General features: G+C 44.1%; 1 protein-coding gene across 1 annotated transcript in view; it reads right to left on the reverse strand.

Moving 5' to 3' along the window:
* Positions 1-4,890: 4,890 nt before the first annotated feature.
* The window catches only part of LOC143989294 (low density lipoprotein receptor adapter protein 1-B-like), a 31,363-nt gene continuing 15,235 nt past the window's right edge, over positions 4,891-21,018 (reverse strand). The window contains exons 8-10 of the mRNA XM_077489375.1: positions 17,269-17,321; positions 12,834-12,865; positions 4,891-10,873 (exon numbers count right to left, since the gene is read on the reverse strand). Of these exons, the coding sequence (XP_077345501.1) occupies positions 10,827-10,873; positions 12,834-12,865; positions 17,269-17,321 (132 nt within the window). The 3' untranslated portion in view covers positions 4,891-10,826. The remainder of the gene's footprint in view (positions 10,874-12,833; positions 12,866-17,268; positions 17,322-21,018) is intronic.

The following is a 21,018-nucleotide window of genomic DNA, read 5'->3' on the forward strand; positions in this document are numbered from 1 at the left end:
CCTTACATTGGTGATCAGTGGGAAGAATGTTCCTTACATTGGTGATCATTGGGAAGAATGTTCCTTACATTGGTGATCAGTGGGAAGAATGTTCCTTACATTGGTGGTCAGTGGGAAGAATGTTCCTTACATTGGTGATCAGTGGGAAGAATGTTCCTTACATTGGTGATCAGTGGGAAGAATGTTCCTTACATTGGTGATCAGTGGGAAGAATGTTCCTTACATTGGTGATCAGTGGGAAGAATGTTCCTTACATTGGTGATCAGTGGGAAGAATGTTCCTTACATTGGTGATCAGTGGGAAGAATGTTCCTTACATTGGTGGTCAGTGGGAAGAATGCTCCTTACATTGGTGATCAGTGGGAAGAATGTTCCTTACATTGGTGATCAGTGGGAAGAATGCCCCTTACATTGGTGATCAGTGGGAAGAATGTTCCTTACATTGGTGATCATTGGGAAGAATGTTCCTTACATTGGTGATCATTGGGAAGAATGTTCCTTACATTGGTGATCAGTGGGAAGAATGTTCCTTACATTGGTGATCATTGGGAAGAATGTTCCTTACATTGGTGATCATTGGGAAGAATGTTCCTTACATTGGTGATCATTGGGAAGAATGCTCCTTACATTGGTGATCAGTGGGAAGAATATTCCTTACATTGGTGGTCAGTGGGAAGAATGTTCCTTACATTGGTGATCAGTGGGAAGAATGTCCCTTACATTGGTGATCAGTGAGAAGAATGCTCCTTACATTGGTGGGCAATGGGAATAAGACCCCTTGCACTGGGGGTCAATGGGAAGAATTCCCTTTACATTGATGGTCAGTGGGAAGAATACCCCTTACATTGGTGATCAGTGGGAAGAATGGCCCTTACATTGGGGCACAGTGGGAAGGATGCTCCTTACATTGGTGGTCAGTGGGAAGAATGGCCCTTACATTAGTGGCAAGTGGGAAGAATGCCCCTTACATTGGTGATCAGTGGGAAGAATGCCCCTTACATTGGGGCACAGTGGGAAGGATGCTCCTTACATTGGTGGTCAGTGGGAAGAATGCCCCTTACATTGGTGGTCAGTGAGATGAATGCTCCTTACATTGGTGATCAGTGGGAAGAAGGCTCCCTATATTGGTGGTCAGTGGGAAGAATGCTCCTTACATTGGTGATCAGTGGGGAAAATGCCCCTTACATTGGTGGTCTGTGGAAAAAAAATGCTCCTTACATTGGTGGTCTGTGGAAAAAAAAATGCTCCTTACATTGGTGGCCAGTGGGAGGAATACTCTTTACTTTCGTAGACAGCATGCTGACTGGGGACAGGTTTTTCTTTGGTTATCAGTGGTCCAGAGACCCCAGTGCCTTCTGGAAAGTCATAGTATTGTGAAGTAGCACCATGTGTACAACCTGCACTGACAAGATTTACACAGGAGACGATTGTTCTCAGTTTAAATATATTTATTGATTTTTTGAGATACAGATAAAATGGGAGACATAAGATTTAATGAGAGTGAACATTAAATATACATTGCAGCATAATTACAGTGGAAATTGGGATACCATCAGTACAATTCAGTAGATTGGTAATAAACTAGAAATAAAATGTTGGACTTGCTAAGGTCTGCCAGTCCCACCAACAAGCCATGTCCGATAATCAGGCGACATTCCCATCTGATCCATGCCATTGCCTTCATAATATCATAGGGATCCAAATCCAGCAAAAGTCAACCTGTGCTCCATTTTAAACTAAAAAGTCCTTCTCCTAGATTGGGCTACAACATTTATAAGCCAGAAAGCCTCTTCCATGCCCCATTGTGATTTAGTTTCACTTTGCTTCTGGGACCAAAATTCTCCAATATGAAAAATTCTCCAATAGTATTAATGTGTTCTGTTCTGTCTTAGGGTAGCCTTTAGGACAGACAAGGCGACCCTCCACCCTCCATGCCAATCCGACAATGCAGCTAGCAAGGAGGTGGATGCTCTGACAGAGGGTACTTGCCCGAGACAAGCAACTCATGAAGAATGCAGGGGGAGGAGGGCTTGTCAGCAAAAATGTTCCAGGCTAGCAGGAAAGTGCAAGGAGAGGCAAAAAAAGTGTCATCCTTCAAAACTGCCGTCTCCTTGCTAGCTGTGTTGTCAAACAGCCATGGATGGAGGAGAGGCGCTCTGTCTGACCTCACAGCTAGCCTTAGACAGCACCTAGGAAGATGGGACAAAGTACTACATGTAATCTATGTATTAGGGAACAGAGCAGATTAATAAAAATTTACAGTCAGGTCCATAAATATTGGGACATTGACACACTTCTAATCTTTTTGGCTCTATACACCACCACAATGGATTTGAAATGAAACAATCAAGATGTGCTTTAACTGCTGACTTTCAGGTTTAATTTGAGGGTATTTACATCCAAATCAGGTGAACGGTGTAGGAATTACAACAGTTTGTGTATGTGCCTCCCACTTTTTAAGGGACCAAAAGTAATGGGACAATTGGCTGCTCAGCTGTTCCATGGCCAGGTGTGTGTTATTCCCTCATTATCCCATTTACAAGGAGCAGATAAAAGGTCCAGAGTTCATTTCAAGTGTGCTATTTGCATTTGGAATCTGTTGCTATCAACTCTCAATATGAGATCCAAAGAGCTGTCACTATCATAGCTACATATAGTTACATAGTAGGTGAGGTTGAAAAAAGACACAAGTCCATCAAGTCCAACCTATGTGTGTAATTATATGTCAGCATTACATCAGCGAAAGTAAGCAATCATTAGGCTGAAAAAAAATAAAAAATCCATCAGAGAGATAGCAAAAACATTAGGTGTGGCCAAATCAACTGTTTGGAACATCCTTAAAAAGAAAGAATGCACCGGTGAGATCAACAACACCAAAAGACCCGGAAGACCATGGAAAACAACTGTGGTGGATGACCGAAGAATTCTTTCCCTGGTGAAGAAAACACCCTTTACAACAGTTGGCCAGATCAAGAACACTCTCCAGGAGGTAGGTGTATGTGTGTCAAAGTCGACAATCAAGAGAAGACTTCACCAGAGTGAATACAGAGGGTTCACCACAAGATGTAAACCATTGGTGAGCCTCAAAAACAGGAAGGCCAGATTAGAGTTTGCCAAACAACATCTAAAAAAGCCTTCACAATTCTGGAACAACATCCTATGGACAGATGAGACCAAGATCAACTTGTACCAGAGTGATGGGAAGAGAAGAGTATGGAGAAGGAAAGGAACTGCTCATGATCCAAAGCATACCAACTTATCAGTGAAGCATGGTGGTGGTAGTGTCATGGAGTGGGCATGTATGGCTGCCAATGGAACTGGTTCTCTTGTATTTATTGATGATGTGACTGCTGATAAAAACAGCAGGATGAATTCTGAAGTGTTTCAGGGCAATAGTATCTGCTCATATTCAGCAAAATGCTTCAGAACTCATTGGACGGCACTTCACAGTGCAGATGGACAATGACCCGAAGCATACTGCGAAAACAACCAAAGAGTTTTTTAAGGGAAAGAAGTGGAATGTTATGCAATGGCCAAGTCAATCACCTGACCTGAATCCGATTGAGCATGCATTTCACTTGCTGAAGACAAAACTGAAGGGAAAATGCCCCAAGAACAAGCAGGAACTGAAGACAGTTGCAGTAGAGGCCTGGCAGAGCACCACCAGGGATGAAACCCAGCGTCTGGTGATGTCTATGAGTTCCAGACTTCAGGCTGTAATTGACTGCAAAGGATTTGCAACTAAGTATTAAAAAGTGCAAGTTTGATGGATGATTGTTAATCTGTCCCATTACTTTTGGTCCCTTAAAAAGTGGGAGGCACATATACAAACTGGTGTAATTCCTATACCGTTCACCTGATTTGGATGTAAATACCCTCAAATTAAAGCTGAAAGTCTGCCGTTAAAGCACGTCTTGTTCATTTCATTTCAAATCCATTGTGGTGGTGTATAGAGCCAAAAAGATTAGAATTGTGTCAATGTCTCAATATTTATGGACATGACTGTAAGTGTGGCTTTTTTAAAGCTGGGCTCTTTCAGCTAAGAAAAATCATCTTTTAGTCAACAGAGTTGACAAAGGGTAGAGCTTAGCCACAAAGTCAGCTTCCACCCAGCTTAGTCATCGGTGAAAAACAAAATCTGGAGTGCAAAGAAGAGGTTTTGAACCTAGTAATGGTAGACAGCAGGCGGCTTGTAGTAGTATCTGCTCTCAGAAGTGGACCCGGTGACAGGTCCACACAAGCAGGTCTTCTATGTAAAACGGAGTACATTTTTATTTTAAAGTGTATGAAAACCCAAAAAATGGAATGTAATGTATTGTAACTTTATAGTCATTAGAAGTAGTGGCTGCATTAGGTTTTCTTTTTTCCAGGCTTTTTCCCTTTATTTTCACCTGGTGATCCTGCAAATGACACACTTCCTATCCGGTCATGTCCTACACTCATTTTTCCACTCTATGAGGGAGCCATGGCTGAACTTTATACATGCCCGCCCTGTTCATCTCATTTACATTGTGGAATGATTGGATTAGAATAGTTAACAAAAAATTTATGAAAAATAGATTTTTTTTACATATAACCTTTCTAGTCCATTGAGGGACAAAGGAAGTCTTTCACCTTCAGGTTATACTGCCACCTCCAGGAAGTTTTGAACACTGGCAAACAGAAAATGGTAGGCCAGCCTAGGATAACCCTTCCTACTACCAACACGCCTCTGTTTCCTAGCAAAGCAGCACCAAAAGCATTATCGTAAATACAGAGGGATGAGGTGTCCCTCAAAATGAGTCCCAGAAAAAGGATTTTACAGTGAGTACAAAATTCGAATTTTCTTTCTCATCCATTGAGAGACACAAAAGACCTTCAATTTTGAATTTTCAATTTTCAATTTTGTCCAAAAGCGGTCTAACTGAGGAGTGGGCAAAAGAGAAAAATAACTGCAAATTCAGGCTCATGACCAAGGAAACATGGGGGACTGCATTCAGCTCGATGAGCCGCGTAAAGGACTTTACATCCAAAGCTGGAAAACCTTCACATGGTAGAACCTTCACATGGTAGAATGAAAATTTAGGAACAGAAGACCAGGTGCCAGCCTTGCATAGGGAACTGAGGCATGATACCATAAGAGCAAGAAACTTTCACAAGCAGTGAAAGGAAGTCACAACAGGTTACCTGAACCACCCAAAAGGTGGAACAAGAACAGAATAACCCAACAGTATCCAACTGGGTTGCCCAACACAAAGTCTAAGCAGCTGAAAGAAATAGGCTCACAGTGTGAATTGCAGACAGAGGAAAAGAAGCTCCTCTTGGACAAGCGGAACCACACAGAGGGCCCGAAAATTGATGTCCTAGATATGAAGATTAGAAACTGCCTAGGCCAGAGGAAGGCCTAGGCCTCAAGTTATCTAATTCCATTGCAGGCCCATGGGAAATAGGAGTCCATATCTGGAAAGGTGTGACCAGAACTGCGTGGACAGCAACAGAGGAAACCAAATGCATGTAAAGTAAGTGAAATATAAATACAAACACCTCCAATACAACACAGTGCACAACAAACCAACTACCAGACAGAGACCCACAAATAACAATAGTCAGACAGGTATATACAATAAATGGGGAATACCAAAATCGTAAACATAGCCAGGCCAGGGTCATCAAAGGGAGATCAGCAGATGGGGCAGGGAGCAAACAGGACAGGGAGAGGATGGACGGATCAGGCTACAGGGCAAAGGTAAAGGTAACAGGGTCACAGGAGGGACAGGTTCAGGTACAGGGCACAGGTATCAGGTTCAGAGACAAGGTCAGGTTCCTGGATCACAGGTTCAGGTCAGGGCGCAAAGACGATACCAAGCCAAGTGTGTGTGCGTTTGCTGGGTATTAATACACATCTCCTGCAAAAAGGCTCAGGTGACGCCTGATTGCAGGAGATAATGTCAGCTCCACACTGCTGGGAAACACCCGCTGGTGGACGCCAGTACTGTGGCCCCAGGATCAGATAGTGCCACCAGCAGGTGAAAACTTTCCTGACAGTTCCAGACTGCCAGGAGACACCCACTGGTGGACACCAGTACTGCAAGCCAAATGTGCGACAGCGTCACAAGCAGGTGGAACCTTTCATGAAAAAAGGCTGATGGATCAGACTCTCACCTACAAAGACAGGAACTACTAAAGAAGAAACCCTTGAAATTCCTAGTTCCATCTTTGACAAGTGGAACCAGACAGAGGAACCGAAAAATTATGCCCTAGATAAGGAGAAGATCAGAAACTGCCTAGGCCAGAAGAAGGCCCAGACCTCAACTTATTCAATCCCAACATAAATCCAAGGCTGATAGGAGTCCATATCTGGAAAAGCTGATGGGTCAGAGCCTCGCCTACAAAGACAGGGACTACCAGAGAAGAACCCCTGAAGTTCCAAGTTCCTCTTGGACAAGTGGAGCCAGACACAGGAACAAAAAATGATGCCCTGGATAAATAGAAGATCGTAAATTGCCTAGGCCAGAGGAAGGCCCAGGATTCAACTTATCCAATCCCATCACAGGCCCAAGGGAAATAGGAGACCACATCAGGAAAAGCTGGTTGGTTAGAATGTCACCTACAAAAACAAGGACTACCCGAGAAGAACCCCTTAAAGGTGAAAGGAAGTACAGTTACCTCCAAGTAGTCCAAATGCTTGTTGAGAATACAGAGAGAACAAAAGTATGATCTCACTGAGGCACAAGGGATAGGGATAAACAAGAGACAAAAAGGTTAGCATAGCAAGAATTTGTCCAGACTTGATAGTGCTATGATGTAAGCTCTAGCCAAGCCTATCTGCAAGAGGGAAGAAGACATCCTTGTATTGAAATTCAGGAATATCCTTCCTATACATGAGCATTGTAAAAGCAAAAATTTAGAGACGCTCCCAATTCCTCGCATCCAATGAGCTGATGCCCATGAAGCAACAGTCAGGAGCTTCCCTGGGTCTATGAAGCGTATTCTTGGGGCTCAATCCAGAGCAAGTTAGATCATCAGAAAGCCCTGTCTCTGAATTCAGCAAGCAGACAAAAAAGGTTAAAGGTGAAGAATGTTTGATCCCAGCTTATAAAGTCACCAGAGCAATTACTGCTAGTGTCAGAGGATTCCTGCACCTGGAGGAAAAACTGTTCAGTCGGGTGTATAGCTTGCTATCCCAGTCTAGATCTAACCAGTTGGGGAAGCCTGTCTACCAATTTTGCACCCCTTGAAATGAGCACAGGGAACAGGACTAGAAAGTAAGATTCTGTCTAGGCCAGGATCTGAACTACCTCTCTTCACGCAGCAATATCTTCTGTTCTTCTTACTGGGTTGTAGCACAACATTGCATAAATGTTACCCAACTAGACCCCAACTGGCGAAGAGATTGATCCAACAATTTTGAAGGAACCACATTTCCTAAAAACAGCAGGATATAGACTGGGAGATGTAAATTCTCCTACAATGATAGGAACTTCAATAAGTTGGGAAGGTAAGACTTTTCCGATTCCTATCGGGTGCCATGGGGGATACTGCCAAGATGGAGAGCAGGGAAGGAGCTGGTAAATGTTTCATTTACTAGCCCCTTCCCTGTCTTAATGAAGAGTCTGATCGGTAACGATCACTGACTTCCTTTTTTTTTTCATTTATAGTTGAGGTATAGTAAACTGTGTTTACTATGATTCAGTTTCTGAATGAATGGAAGCTCTGTTTAGAGCTATTTCTGTTCATTCATTTTGTGCTGCTGAGGCTGCAGAGATGGAGCTTGAGGTGTCCTCAATCTCCTTTCTCTGTCTCAAAGGGAGATGTAAATTCTCCTACAATGATAGGAACTTCAATAAGTTGGGAAGGTAAGACTTTTCCGATTCCTATCGGGTGCCATGGGGGATACTGCCAAGATGGAGAGCAGGGAAGGAGCTGGTAAATGTGTCATTTACTAGCCCCTTCCCTGTCTTAATGAAGAGTCTGATCGGTAACGATCACTGACTTCCTTTTTTTTTTCATTTATAGTTGAGGTATAGTAAACTGTGTTTACTATGATTCAGTTTCTGAATGAATGGAAGCTCTGTTTAGAGCTATTTCTGTTCATTCATTTTGTGCTGCTGAGGCTGCAGAGATGGAGCTTGAGGTGTCCTCAATCTCCTTTCTCTGTCTCAAAGGGGAAAAATCAGAGGTCTGTTTAGATCCCTGGTATTTCACCAAAACCCTACAACAGGGGTCCTAAAAAAAATTTAAAACGTAATAAAAAATTTAATTGTACAAATAAATAAATAAATAAATACAATGGTAAATAAAATAATTTAAAAAAGTAAGATAACAAAAATAAAAAACTACTGACATCAGTGGTGGAAAATTACAGGGACTGGAAAGGTTGCACTTGCGAACGGCCCTGGCATTCCACCACTAATGATGGGACCCCAAGACGGCAAGAAGGGGGCCTGCTGTGGGACCATAATAAAGGGTCCCACGATGGGAGTAAAGGGCCCCAGGATCAGTGGGAAGGGCCCCAGCCACTAATCAGGGGGGCCCTTCATGGTTTCCTGCACTGGGGCCCTGAAGGTTCTAGTTATGCCTCTACTGCAGCTGTAATCATCTGGTGCTGTGGGGGTTAATACATGCACTGGACCTGTCAAATGCATGTGTCAGGAGTGCCAACTATGCCTGCCTTTTCTACCTCTTTTTCCATTCACAGAAGCTGTACTATAACTTCTAACAATTAAAAGCACTGAATGGAAGATGGGCCGATGAATGAAAAAGCCTGAAATACTGTAGAAAACGAATGCAGCCACCACATCTAAGGACTGGTAAATTGAAATATATTATATTTTTTGTTTTTTAGTTTAGATACAATGCAACCAGTGCAAGGAGATTCCATCATGGCCAGAACTTCTAAGATTCCTCCCTTGGCTGGACAAAAACACTATCCTCTACTCCCACCCATTCACAGTTCACAGTGGTAACAGGTATATAAAAAGTGCAAAATAATTCCCTGTATCTCCTGATTCAAGTAACAAGAATTATTGTTTTCATCATAAAAGTCTGAAGCAAAAGCATAAGCTACCATAGCACCAGATCCAGAGATCAGATAAACGTTAGTACAAAAGTTACCATGCTATCATAAATCATAAGATCTTGATGAACCTCAGATTAGAAAGGATGATCTAACTGATAATGGTTGGACATCTTAAGTCCTTGGAGAAGGGCCTTCTGCATGCACAAGTCATGATATCTGGTGGACCACGGATCATAGATGGTGAAGGTCTCACTAATCGTGGTAGTACATCTTGAGATCTGGTAGAGGAACCACTGATAAAGGAAAGTCACACACAGACATTTCATTATCTTAATTGCCTTGATCAACGCTCTGTCAGGACCTGCCATGACTTTTCTCCTGGAGGTTCTCCTGAGTCACTGATTAAAGTGCCATCCTTGGAGAAAAAGTAGCAAATGCTACCTATATTCCAGCTTTTCTTCATTGTTGGTTTGAAGTGAATTCTAAAGCCTCATACACACGATAGGACTTTATACAAACTTTCCCTTGGATTTTTGTACAAAGGGCATCGGCCCTGAACTTGTATTGCATACACACAGCAGGACTTTTTCAGCCAACTTTCACCAAATCATGTGGTTTTTCTGCTCTTTACTGCCACCTTTGGTCAACTTCTGTATTGTTGTCTGATCTTTTGCATTGGTTCTGAGCATGCCTGTTTGTACTTTGTACAAAAGTCCTATGGTTTTCTGTACACACGATCAGACTTTGCTCCATCGGACTTTTGTTGCCAGAAAGTTTGTCCGTTTGCACAGCCAACAAAAGTCAGATGAAAACCAAAAAAGTTTGTCTGATGGAGCGTACACACACGGTCGGATGTTGCTCCAAAACAGCTAATTTGCATGTTTGTTGTCAAAAAGTCTGATCGTGTGTATGGGCCTTTACACTGCTCTATCATGGCATGCAATGTTCAGCCTTTAGATCCCCCACAATTATGGCTGACATGTTTTGTAGGTGGATGTTGCATGGTAGTGACATCTTGGGAGGGCTGTGTGCAGGTAGACATAGTGAGGTTTAAAGGGAAGGTAGTGGTTCTGTATATATTTTATTTCCTTATGCTCGAGATCCAGAGTGCTGTATATGAGTCAGAGCACTGGACTAGATCTCAAGTGACCCGATGCCCCCTGAACAGTCACCAACTACTGTGCTCCAATCAACAAGACTCACATTCCCTCAGCAACAAGCATGAGCATTGTTGATTAGAGCACAGTAGTGGTGACATTGTGGGGGTCATCTAGACCACTTTACTTTTTAAAGTTAAAAAAATGTGCAACTGGGCTGAAAAAAATGTAATTGACTCTAAACAATTATAGTTTTCCCTTAAAAGATAGACCAAGGGTTGTGGTCGTCTTAGCGAGTGTCAGTAGAGCTTGTAAGCTAGCAGAAAAATAAATAATCATCAGAGAGTGGGGCTGAACAGCCTCTTGTAGGTAGACACGGTAGAGATGATATTGCTGGACTACTCTTAGGTTGAACTGGTGAAATGTCAGAATTAGTGAAGCTAGTAGGACAATAATTCCTTAAATTAGGGTGGTGACCACATACCAAATGAGACTCTGGAAGTTTGACTTTGGAACCAATGCTCACTGTCATTGTGACCCAATGAATAAAAGCAGCCATGAAAAGATAATGTGCAGATTGCAATCTTGCAGCGTGAATGAAGGTGGCAGCCTCCTACCATGGAGTAACAGTGACTGTGTGGCCAAGGAACTTAATTCCCTGAAAATCTGCTAAATTAGGAGGATTATGGATGCCTTGTGTGACATCACAGTGATCATTCTGGAGTGCTTAGGTCACAGCCTCTGCGGATCCCACGTGCTACCTGCCGTACTCTGCCAGTCTGCGGATAGGGGAAATAAGACTTTAGGGTCTATTGACAGTTTAGGATTCAATCTTAAAGACAGAACTCATGAATGAAGGAGGGTGTGGAGTGAGAAAATGGAGAGGGAGGAGTGGTGGGAGACAACAGATAGGGAGAAGTGTTGGAAGATCATAAATGGGGAGTAGTGGTGGGAGACAATGGATAGGGAGGAGTAGTGGAAGACCATGGATAGGGAGAAGTGGTGAAAGACCATGGATAGGGAGGAGTGATGGAAGATCATGAATGGGGAGGAGTAGTGGAAAACAACGGATAGGGAGGAATGGTGGAAGACCATGAATGGGAAGGAGTGGTGGAAGACAATGGATAGGGAGGAACGGTGGAAAATCATGAATGGGGAGGCGTGGTGGGAGACGATGGATAGGGAACAGCGGTGGAAGACAATGGATAAGGAGGAATGGTGGAAGTTCATGAATGGGGAGAAGTGGTGGGAGACGATGGATAGGGAGAGATTGGTGGAAGACAATGGTTAATGAGGAGCGGTGGAAGATAATGAATGGGGAGGAGTGGTGGAAGACAATAGATAGGAAAGATTGGCAGGAAACAGCGCATAGGAAAATGGTAGTGGGAGACAATGGATGGAAAGGGTTGACAGAGGATAATGGATGGGGAAGGGTTTTGAGATTCAATGGAAGGGGAGAGATGATGGAAGACAATAGAAGGGTAGGGTGAACACAAGACAATGGATGAGGAGGAGTGATGAAAGACAGTGGTTGGGGACGGAAGATGGGGGCAATAGTGGTGGGAGACAATGGATTGGGTGGAGAGGTGGGACACAATGGATGGGAAGAGTTGATTGGGACAATGAATGGTGAGGAGTAATGGAAAGCAATGAATAGTGAAAGGTGGTGGGAGACAATTAATGGGGAGGGGTAGAGGGAGATAATGGATGTGGAAGTATGGTAAGAGACAACGGATAAGGAGGGCTGATGGGGATAATGGACATGGTGGGGTAATAGGAGACAATAGATAAGGAGAGTTGACAGAAGACACTGGAGAGAGAAGGGTGGTGGGAGACTATGAATGGCAAAGGTTGATGGGGGACACTGGAGAGGGAAGGGTGGAAGAAGACCATTAATTAGGAGGGTTGATGGGAGACAATGGATACGAGGGAATAGTGGAATAAGACTATGGATTAGGAGGGTAGATGGGAGACCATGAATAAGAAAGGATGGTTGGAGTTAATGGATAAGAAGAAGTGGTAAGAGACAATGGATAGGGAGGAGTGGTGAGACACAATGGATGGGAAGGAGTGGTGATGAAGATACTTGTTGACAGATTTAAATATGGGTGTGTATGGGAAGATGGAGTGAAAGGTTAAGAAGATGGTGAGTGTCAGATAAGAAACAAGACAAATGGGGTCATTATTTCCCAACCGATTGGTGCCAAGTTTGCGCGTCTTTAAATTCTGATTATCCTTCAAATGAAAAAAGTTGAAGGACAGAGAGAAGGAACCAGGGGCTTAAAAGCCTCTCAAATATTAGGAGGTAGAAACCTACATATAGTCACCATGCCTAAGCTATGTACAAATATCCACACCCAGCATTCCGGCTTGTCTGTAACTTCTGAATCCTAAACATGGAGTCTACCATCAGTAACTTATCTTTTGTCAAGCTTACTTTAAATGTGGATTCATATAAACTAACCATGGCACGATAATCTGGAAGAAAACACTGCACAGTGCGGCTGGTGTTATGGCTCAGGAAGTGACCATGGCACGGTGCAGCTTCTGTTATGGCCCAAGATCAGAGCATGGCACGGTGCAGCTTCTGTTATGGCCCAAGATCAGAGCATGGCACGGTGCAGCTGGTGTCTCAAAGGGGAAACCTATACATAAGGGAATACTCTTCTGACATCTAGTTGAGAAATAATAACGAAGAAGATCAGATGATGTATACAGTGAAAAGAGAGTTTTCGTTACCCATTCTGTCTGGTCCATCATCCATAAAGCAGCTGCAGGAAAAAGAAGGCCAGAAAGAGGAGATACAGGACAGTGAGGTTATCATTAGATCGGAATTTAGTGATGTCACATGCCAACAGTACATTTCATTTTGGCACGGAGAGCCTAGCGCTGGGAATTATTGACATGAGGCTCCCAGCACTGAGAACCAAATGATTAGAGCATTAAAGCGGAGGTCCACCCTAAAGTGGACCTTCCGCTCATCGGAACCCTCCCCCCCTCCGGTGCCACAATCGGCACCTTTCAGGGGGGAGGGGGGTGCAGTTACCTGGATAATCCAGGTAACTGCACCCACTTCCGGGACAGCTCTCTGCGGAAAGGGGCGTAACTTACGCCCCTTTCCGTAAGTGCCCGCCCCTTCCCGCAAGTGCCCCGCTGCCTGCTGGGAAACACACAGCTCCCAGAGGCAGCGGGGAGCGTCCTTATTGCGCAGCGCAATTCGCGCATGCGCAGTAGGGAACCGGGAAATGAAGCCGAAAGGCTCCATTTCCTGATTCCCATACCCAAGATGGCAGCGGCAGGACCCGACAGACGACCTAGCGATCGGCTTCGGGTGCCGACATCGCGGGCGCGCTGGACAGGTAAGTGTCACTATTTTAAAAGTCAGCAGCTGCAGTATTTGTAGCTGCTGGCTTTTAAAAAAAAAAAAAAAAACGCGGAGTCCCGGTGGACTCCTGCTTTAACTAAAGCAGACCCTTATCACTTAATATCCCCTGCCCAACAGGAAATTCTTCAATTGTATCTAAAGTGACCTTTTTTTGTAGTTATGGATAGAGTGGGAACGTGGTGGACCTTCTATCAGGTTTTTATTCCTGTTAGCCCTTGTACAAACGGTCGGACATTCCGACAACAAAATCCATCGGATTTTGTCCGAAACTTGTGTTGCATACACACGGTCGGAAAAAGTTGTCGGAAAATCCGATCATACGTAACGTGATGACGTTATTTTGTTAGGACAGGACTACGTTCAGGCTAGTATCCAATAGTTTTGGTCTAGGAATTTGATCTGAGCATGCGTGGCACTTTGTCCGATCGGAATTCTCTACACACAATCGGACAAAGTCCGATCGGATCATGTTGTCGGAAAGTTTTATAGCCCAGCTCTAAAACTTTGTCCGTCGGATATTCAGATGGAAACAGTACGATGGAGCCCACACACAGTCGTATTATCCGTCAACACGGTCCGATCGGCCATTTTCCATCGGAATGTCCGACCGCGTGTACAAGGGCTAAGAGTAGTACATTGTATAGTGTGTATCCAGCTTTACACTATAAAGCCTCGTACACACGCTTTAATTTTCAGACGACCCAATGTCCGTTTTTTTGTGGCATGCTAATCTCATGTGGAAAGTGAAGAGGTTACTCACAATACGAAAATTTTCGTACAACAGAATACAACGTCAGAAGTGATGTAATGTGTTGAATAGTTTTATATGTATTCTTTCGTTTCTGAGCATGCGTAGTCTTGCTCTTGTGATTTTTTCGCACGAAAACCGTACTAATAAAACGAAAATCATATGTTGAGTTCAAATCCAACAAAAATTTTATATTCTGCACATCCAGATTTTGTCTGACGAAAAAGCAAAATCAGCTGTTGAAAGCATCGTACTAACGATCCAAAAATCAGCAGACAGCTCGCCGTACAAACTTTTCCAATCCGATTTTTGTATCGTGTTTCTGGGCCTTAAGGCAAAACATTTGTGGAACCCTGACCATCACACCTATATGACCTTGTTGGCCATCCCATTTCAAAACCACTGGCCTTAATATGGAGTTCCTCTCCCCGTTTGTGGCTATAATAGCCTCCACTCTTCAGGAAAGGCTTTCTGCGTCTCTGTGGAAACTTGTGTCCAATTGTGCGGTCAAGTACTGATGTTGGATGAGAAGACCTGGCTCATATTCATTGTTCCAACTCATCCCAAGGGTGTTCAGTAGGGTTAAGATAGGGTCATGAATCTGTTCCAGACACACAATTCCTCCACACCGAACTGTCCAAATGTCTTTATGGAGCTGGCTTTGAACATTTGAAAGGCTTCAACACTTGAAAGCTTCAACATCTGAACTGTGTTTGTATTCTTATTATGCCTACCCCCTAACACTTAACCTATCCTCCAAGTTAAGCCCTAACACTAGCCCCTATTCTGCAACATCCACACTTTGTCCTTGACCAATAGCAAGAAATTCTGAGATTCTGGGACCAGTAGTAACCGATTTAGGAATAATTCACTAAGGTAAAAAAGGTCACTATTTTAAACAGGGAAAGGTGAAAAAATAATTGTGACTGCTAATAACATACATGAACATCTTAGAGAGGTATGTGGTATACATTTTTCTACCCCTTCTCCCCCATTTTATGATATTGTAATATTCTTTGTATGAAATTTCTATATATTATTGCACCTTTATTTTTACAGATGTATTTCCTGATGAAGTGGCAAACCCGCAAAACTAGTTTAAATTCCAATTCATCTGTGTACTTTTTTAGTATCTTCTTGTTCTCATATTTTCATTTTCAATAAATTTTGTATATTTTGCTTTGTTTTTTCATGTATGCATCTTTCCCTTTCCCGAGATAGTGCTTTTGCCTCCTTTCTTTTTAGTGAGTCTTGGGTGAGGTCCAGACTCCCAACATATTTTGATAAGTGCACCCTGGGACTGTGGCGTCATAAGGAGTGACGTCACTGTGTGTCATCACCCGGTGACCCCGCCCCTTATGCCTATATAAGTCGGAGTGTACCGTGTCCACTGCATTACAGCGGGAGAGAGCGTTGTGCCAACATCGGAAGAACAGAAGAAGGAAGAAGAAGAAGGAGAAAGCCGGGCTCCTCCGCTAGCAAAAGAGTGGCAAAAGAGCAGAAGATAGCGGAGGAGCTCGGCGAGAAGAACCGGAAAGCATGGAGAAGACCCCCGGAGCTGCCTAATAAACTACTTTAAAAACCTGTGTAGTGTGTTTTTTTTTTTATTGACACTTTTTCCCCCAGGTGGATGGGTAGGGGTACGATGTACCCCATACTCATTCACATAGGGTGGGGGGCCGGGATCTGGGGGCCCCCTTATTAAAGGGGGCTCCCGGATTCCGATAAGCCCCCCGCTCGCAGACCCCAACAACCGAAGAGGCCCTTGTCCTCATCAACATGGGGACAAGGTGCTTTGGGGTGGCGAGGCCACATGGCGCCCCCCTTCCCAAAAGCTCGTCCCCACCCCCTTTCCTGACCGGCCAGGCTGCATGCTCGGATAAGGGTCAGGTATGGACTTTGGTGGGACCCCCACGCCGTTTTTCAGCATAGGGGTTACCCTTAAAACCCACACCAGGCGACGGGGCTCCCAAGGTGTCAATCTCACCGATGGAGGCGGCGAGATTGACTTCCTTCTCTAGTCCCATAGTACCTGAAGTCCTGTTCAAAATAAATGGACTTTAGTCCGTGTGTGGGCAAGTCTATTCATTTGGAAAGTTCGGCGGATCAGCATACAGACAAGCGGATTGTCCGCTCAAAAGCTGATTTGGGAATAAAAAGTCAGCCGGAGCCCACACACGATCGAATTGTCCGACGGACTCTGGTCCGTCGGATAGTCCGATCGTGTGTACGCGGCATTACAGATAAAGACATACTGGGCATGTGATTCTGATCCAAGCCTCGCTCATCATATATGACATTTGATGACCTTCAGAAGTCTATGGACCTTTCTAGGCCAATGACAAACCATGAGCACCTCTTACAGATAAAGCAACTCTTACAGATAAAGCAATATCAGGTGATCTGATTGGCTGTGTGATGAAGTGGTATTGTCATCTCAGACTCCTCCACCCCCAAGCCCCCAGACTTGCAGCTGTCCTTTTGCTCTCCAACCCATCTTCTTGTGTCCCCTTACTTTAGTCCAACACCAGGCAAGAGTACAGAGAAAGGTGAGGATAGAACTCATGTCAGGTATGCATTGCAGTCTGGGACATCTTGGGAGATATTTCCCCTCATTTCCTGTCTGAACAGGAAGTAATGAGAAACCAATCCAGTGGGGAAGAATATGGCAACATAAAACTTCCCGTATAATACATTGGAGAAGGGTCAGGACCGGAGGCTAAGAAGGGGGGCTAAATCTCCTGAATGGGGTCAAGGACCACAAGAAAGACTTAACCCTTTAGATATACTATGTGACTAGTGCAACATCCATCTCTTTCCAACTGCTGATCTACTATGTCTCCCAAACACCTAATGATTGTAGAGTCATTCACCAGAATTTGTCCTGTTTATACTGGATGTGTAACTATGTATTGTACTGGCTCACATATAGACACTGGAACATAGACTATGCTCTGGACTTGTACATCTATGTTCAATATTTTTATTCTTTTAGATTCCAGTTCAATCAAAAAAAATTATTGGAATCGAATATCACCAACCTTGTAAAGGCGTCATCCAGATCATCGTACTCTTCATCCTCATCTTCTTCTTCCTGATACACACGAAACAATGACCATCAGCTGGATGTACACTACCATATATTATATCTACCCCTCACCATTCCCCTCCTCCTGACACACAGGACCCAATATGGGACAGTTATAAAGTTAGCATCTATCTTAATGTTTGTGGTTGTTACTCATAATGTGCATTATAAATTGCAGCAAATCAGATAGAGCCAATCTAATTTTATGGCTGGAGGATGTCCCGCACATGGTCGTGCACACAGGGTGTGCCAGGTGTGCCCAGGCACACCCTAATCACCCTGTGCAGCAATGATTCCCCCTAATGCCCTTGCTTCCCCAACCCCTTCCCCCCGCAGCTCTTCCAGCTACCCTCCTCTCCTCTCCTTCCTGCTGTTTCTGCGGGGATATTTTAGGATGACTGGGGGAAGGGGCCAGTAAATATATCATTTACAGGCCCCTTCCCTTTCTCAATTAACACAGTAAGTGCTCAGTAGTGTGTGTGTTTGAGCTTTGAGTTGCACACCCTAATGCAATAGGCTGCGCAAACCTATGGTCCTGCATCATCTAGCTCTTTCCACTTCAACCTGGTGGTCCCTGGCCCACCACTTTCATTCATTGGATCTCAGTTCTTTCAATTATGGAGGCTCAGCATCACCTGTGGGTGTAACCTAGGGTGGTCCGCGTGCAAATACAGCCTGCCTAGGAACTCCCACTCCTCCAGACACTGCTTGCACACAGCCACTCCAACCCCCCCTTTTCGGGACTGCAAGAGCTGTATTTGGATCATTCAGGGAGATTAGCGAACGCATATGCACTTAGTATAGTATATTCTTTCACCGATTCCCCAAACTTATATATACAGTATATGGCTGGAAAACAGAAGGCCATTGGAGTTGGATTCAGGATTGAAGAAGACAAGACTGAATCATGATGGGACCATCCATTCCATGGACTTCAGATAAATTTGAGGAACTCCCCCTGGATTGAATAGGCCGTATTTATCCATTTTTATTATCTGTATTACATCTTTAACCCAAGCTAAGTAAATTCCTTTCATTATTATACTCTCGAGTTGAATGAAATGATTGTACCATATCCACATATCTGAAAGGTTAAACATAGAAACTTTCAAGTAATAAAATCTAACCCTTTATTACAAAATGTCCTTGCCTACAGATGGAGCCCAATGCTCACCAGATACCCTCACCTGGAACAGAGGAGCTGCATGTGGAGTGGGTCTAAAGAGCTCTCAGTCTCCTATTATCTGCTGTGCCGTGTATTGAAGAAATAAGCATTATATGCTGCATTATCACGTCCATTGGGATGGTTTGGCAGTCATATATGGATTTATAGACCTACACACAAAGTGAGACTCCTGCTTGCCCCAACCGTTGGTAAGCTGTCTATGAGCATGGTTTGCATGGGATTTGTATGCACAAGCTGTGGGTCACCCTAAGTCGGAGCCTACCAAGGTCAATGACGTGCTCCCTACATAGTTACTGGGCAGGAAGGGGAAAAGGTCACATGCTCCCCCATAAATGGGGTTATGTTTTTTTGAGAAATGTACATTTTCTGTAAGTTTTTAGGAAAACCATTAACCCACTGTATGCACTAGTAACAATTAAGTTTTGTAGCCATAAACTGTATTTAGCCATATACCTGGAGATACCCTTTAATGTCATTATATCAAAATGTACCAATATGTGCTCTGATACTGATCACCAAAAGCACACTGGGAAACCAACTCTTCTGGGGTGTTCATCCCCTGGGTCCCCCACAGTGCCTAGCAGGTTTCCCCTCTGACCCCTACCCATTACAGAATGAGTTTAGGATAGAAAATTTGTACTGTAATACAGTTACAAGTCAAGTTTTATTCCAAAGACGGAGTTTTCACAAAAGCCAACGTGTTTTGGCTTGAAGAAACAACCCACCCACTTTCAAAACACTTACAATTTTGGGTCCACATTCAATGTTTCCTAAAGAGGGGGGCGGTGTGTAGCCCCTGAAACACGTAGGGGTGTGTGAACAATTTTTCGTAAGAATACACTTGACTTGCTTTGGCGCCTCAATTTTAGACTCACTCATTCTCATTACAACCCAAGGGATTGTGGAAAGCCTATAGTGTGTAGAATATTCTGGCCCAGTCTCCAGATTCTATTCTCTATAGTAAAACCATTATCATACCACTAAATGATAACAACAATACAATATTGATGTATAATAAAACTCCAGGGTTCCAGAACTTTTGACCCGATTTCATAAGTATTTCCACCAATTACAGGACACAGTGGTGAGGTGGAGGTCAGCAAAAGGAACCAGTGAGAGCTACAGCGGCCCTAGAAGATGGATACTGTTGGTTTACCCGTGGTATTTGGGGGACCATTTCTCCATATTGAAGCAGAGTTCAGAACCAGGAAAGGTAAGTATGTACTATAGTCATCTTTTACAGGTAAGCCTTCTATGGCACATTTTAATATAGTGACAGGGCCATTTCTCAGTTCCACTGGGTACTCTCAAGTCTTTTGGGGTGGATTCAAAGTGGAAAAAATGCCCATCGGTATAACTTAATAGGGCAATTGCAGGGCTGCTGATAGGCGGGTGCGGGCAGTTTTGCGATACCAGGCCTCATTGGGTCAGTCGGAATGCCCTAGGCACTACAAGGCTTGGCTGCTAGGCTCATCCCCACAGATATCCCTGTCTTCATCGATGAACTTTGCATGGTTCAATGATCACACACCAGATTGCATGACTGGCTGCTGGGATGACCAATGTGGCACCCTTGCAGTATGAGGCAGGACAGCTCGAGGTTTGAAGCTGACCAAAAGAGCAACCTCCTAGGAATGTTAGTTGCAGAATACGAGACGTCATTTAAAGTGCTTGTAAAACTCAGACATGAAATATGAGCAAAGCATATCCCTCTATAGCAGGGGGTCTCAAACTGGTGGCCCTCCAGCTGTTGCAGAACTACAAGTCCCATGAGGCATTGCAAGGCTGACAGTTACAAGCATGACTTCCACAGGTAGAGACATGATGGGACAACAACGATCAGGACGCTGCCCACTGATTCTATCCCTGCCTGGAGTGTAGACTAGAGCCTCTAGCATGTACTCATCTGCCTCCCTGCAGTGCTCTGCTACTATTCTAGTTTGTGATTAAAACCATTGTAGTTTTTAATTGGTACACGGCACAAAGTTCTTACACTGTCTCTCCTCCCCCCCCCCCATTCTTGTTTAGACACATATGGAGTTCCCCACCTCCCTGATTTTGATCAGGGGCATACCTCTAGTGCTAGTTGCTTTTACTTTTATGGGCTACCCACTCTGTTAATTTATTGCATGGCTCGGAGATTGTCCCTTAGGCTCAGTTCACACTAACCTGCAGTGTGCGGGCTGGATGCGAGTGCAGGAATCGCACCTGTCCCCACACCCGCAACCACCCACAGCCAATTCGTACTGCTCTTACAAGACGTGCGGGCAGTGGCGGCTGCTGCTAAAAAAAATTTGGGGGGGGACGCAAACAAACTGAAAGATACTGAAATAACTCCATCAATTGCAGCCTTACTGTGCCCATCAATTGCAGCCATTGTGTCCATTAAATGCACCCACTGTGTCCCATTAAATGCACCCACTGTGCCCCATCAGATGCAGCCACTTGTGCCCCATAAAATGCAGCCACTGTGCCTATCAATTGCAGCCATTGTGCCTATCAAATGCAGCCACTGTG

This window comes from Lithobates pipiens, unplaced genomic scaffold (assembly GCF_037356315.1).
Source record: "Lithobates pipiens isolate NorthernLeopardFrog02 unplaced genomic scaffold, aLitPip1_a1.2 Scaffold_18, whole genome shotgun sequence".
NCBI lineage: Eukaryota > Metazoa > Chordata > Amphibia > Anura > Ranidae > Lithobates > Lithobates pipiens.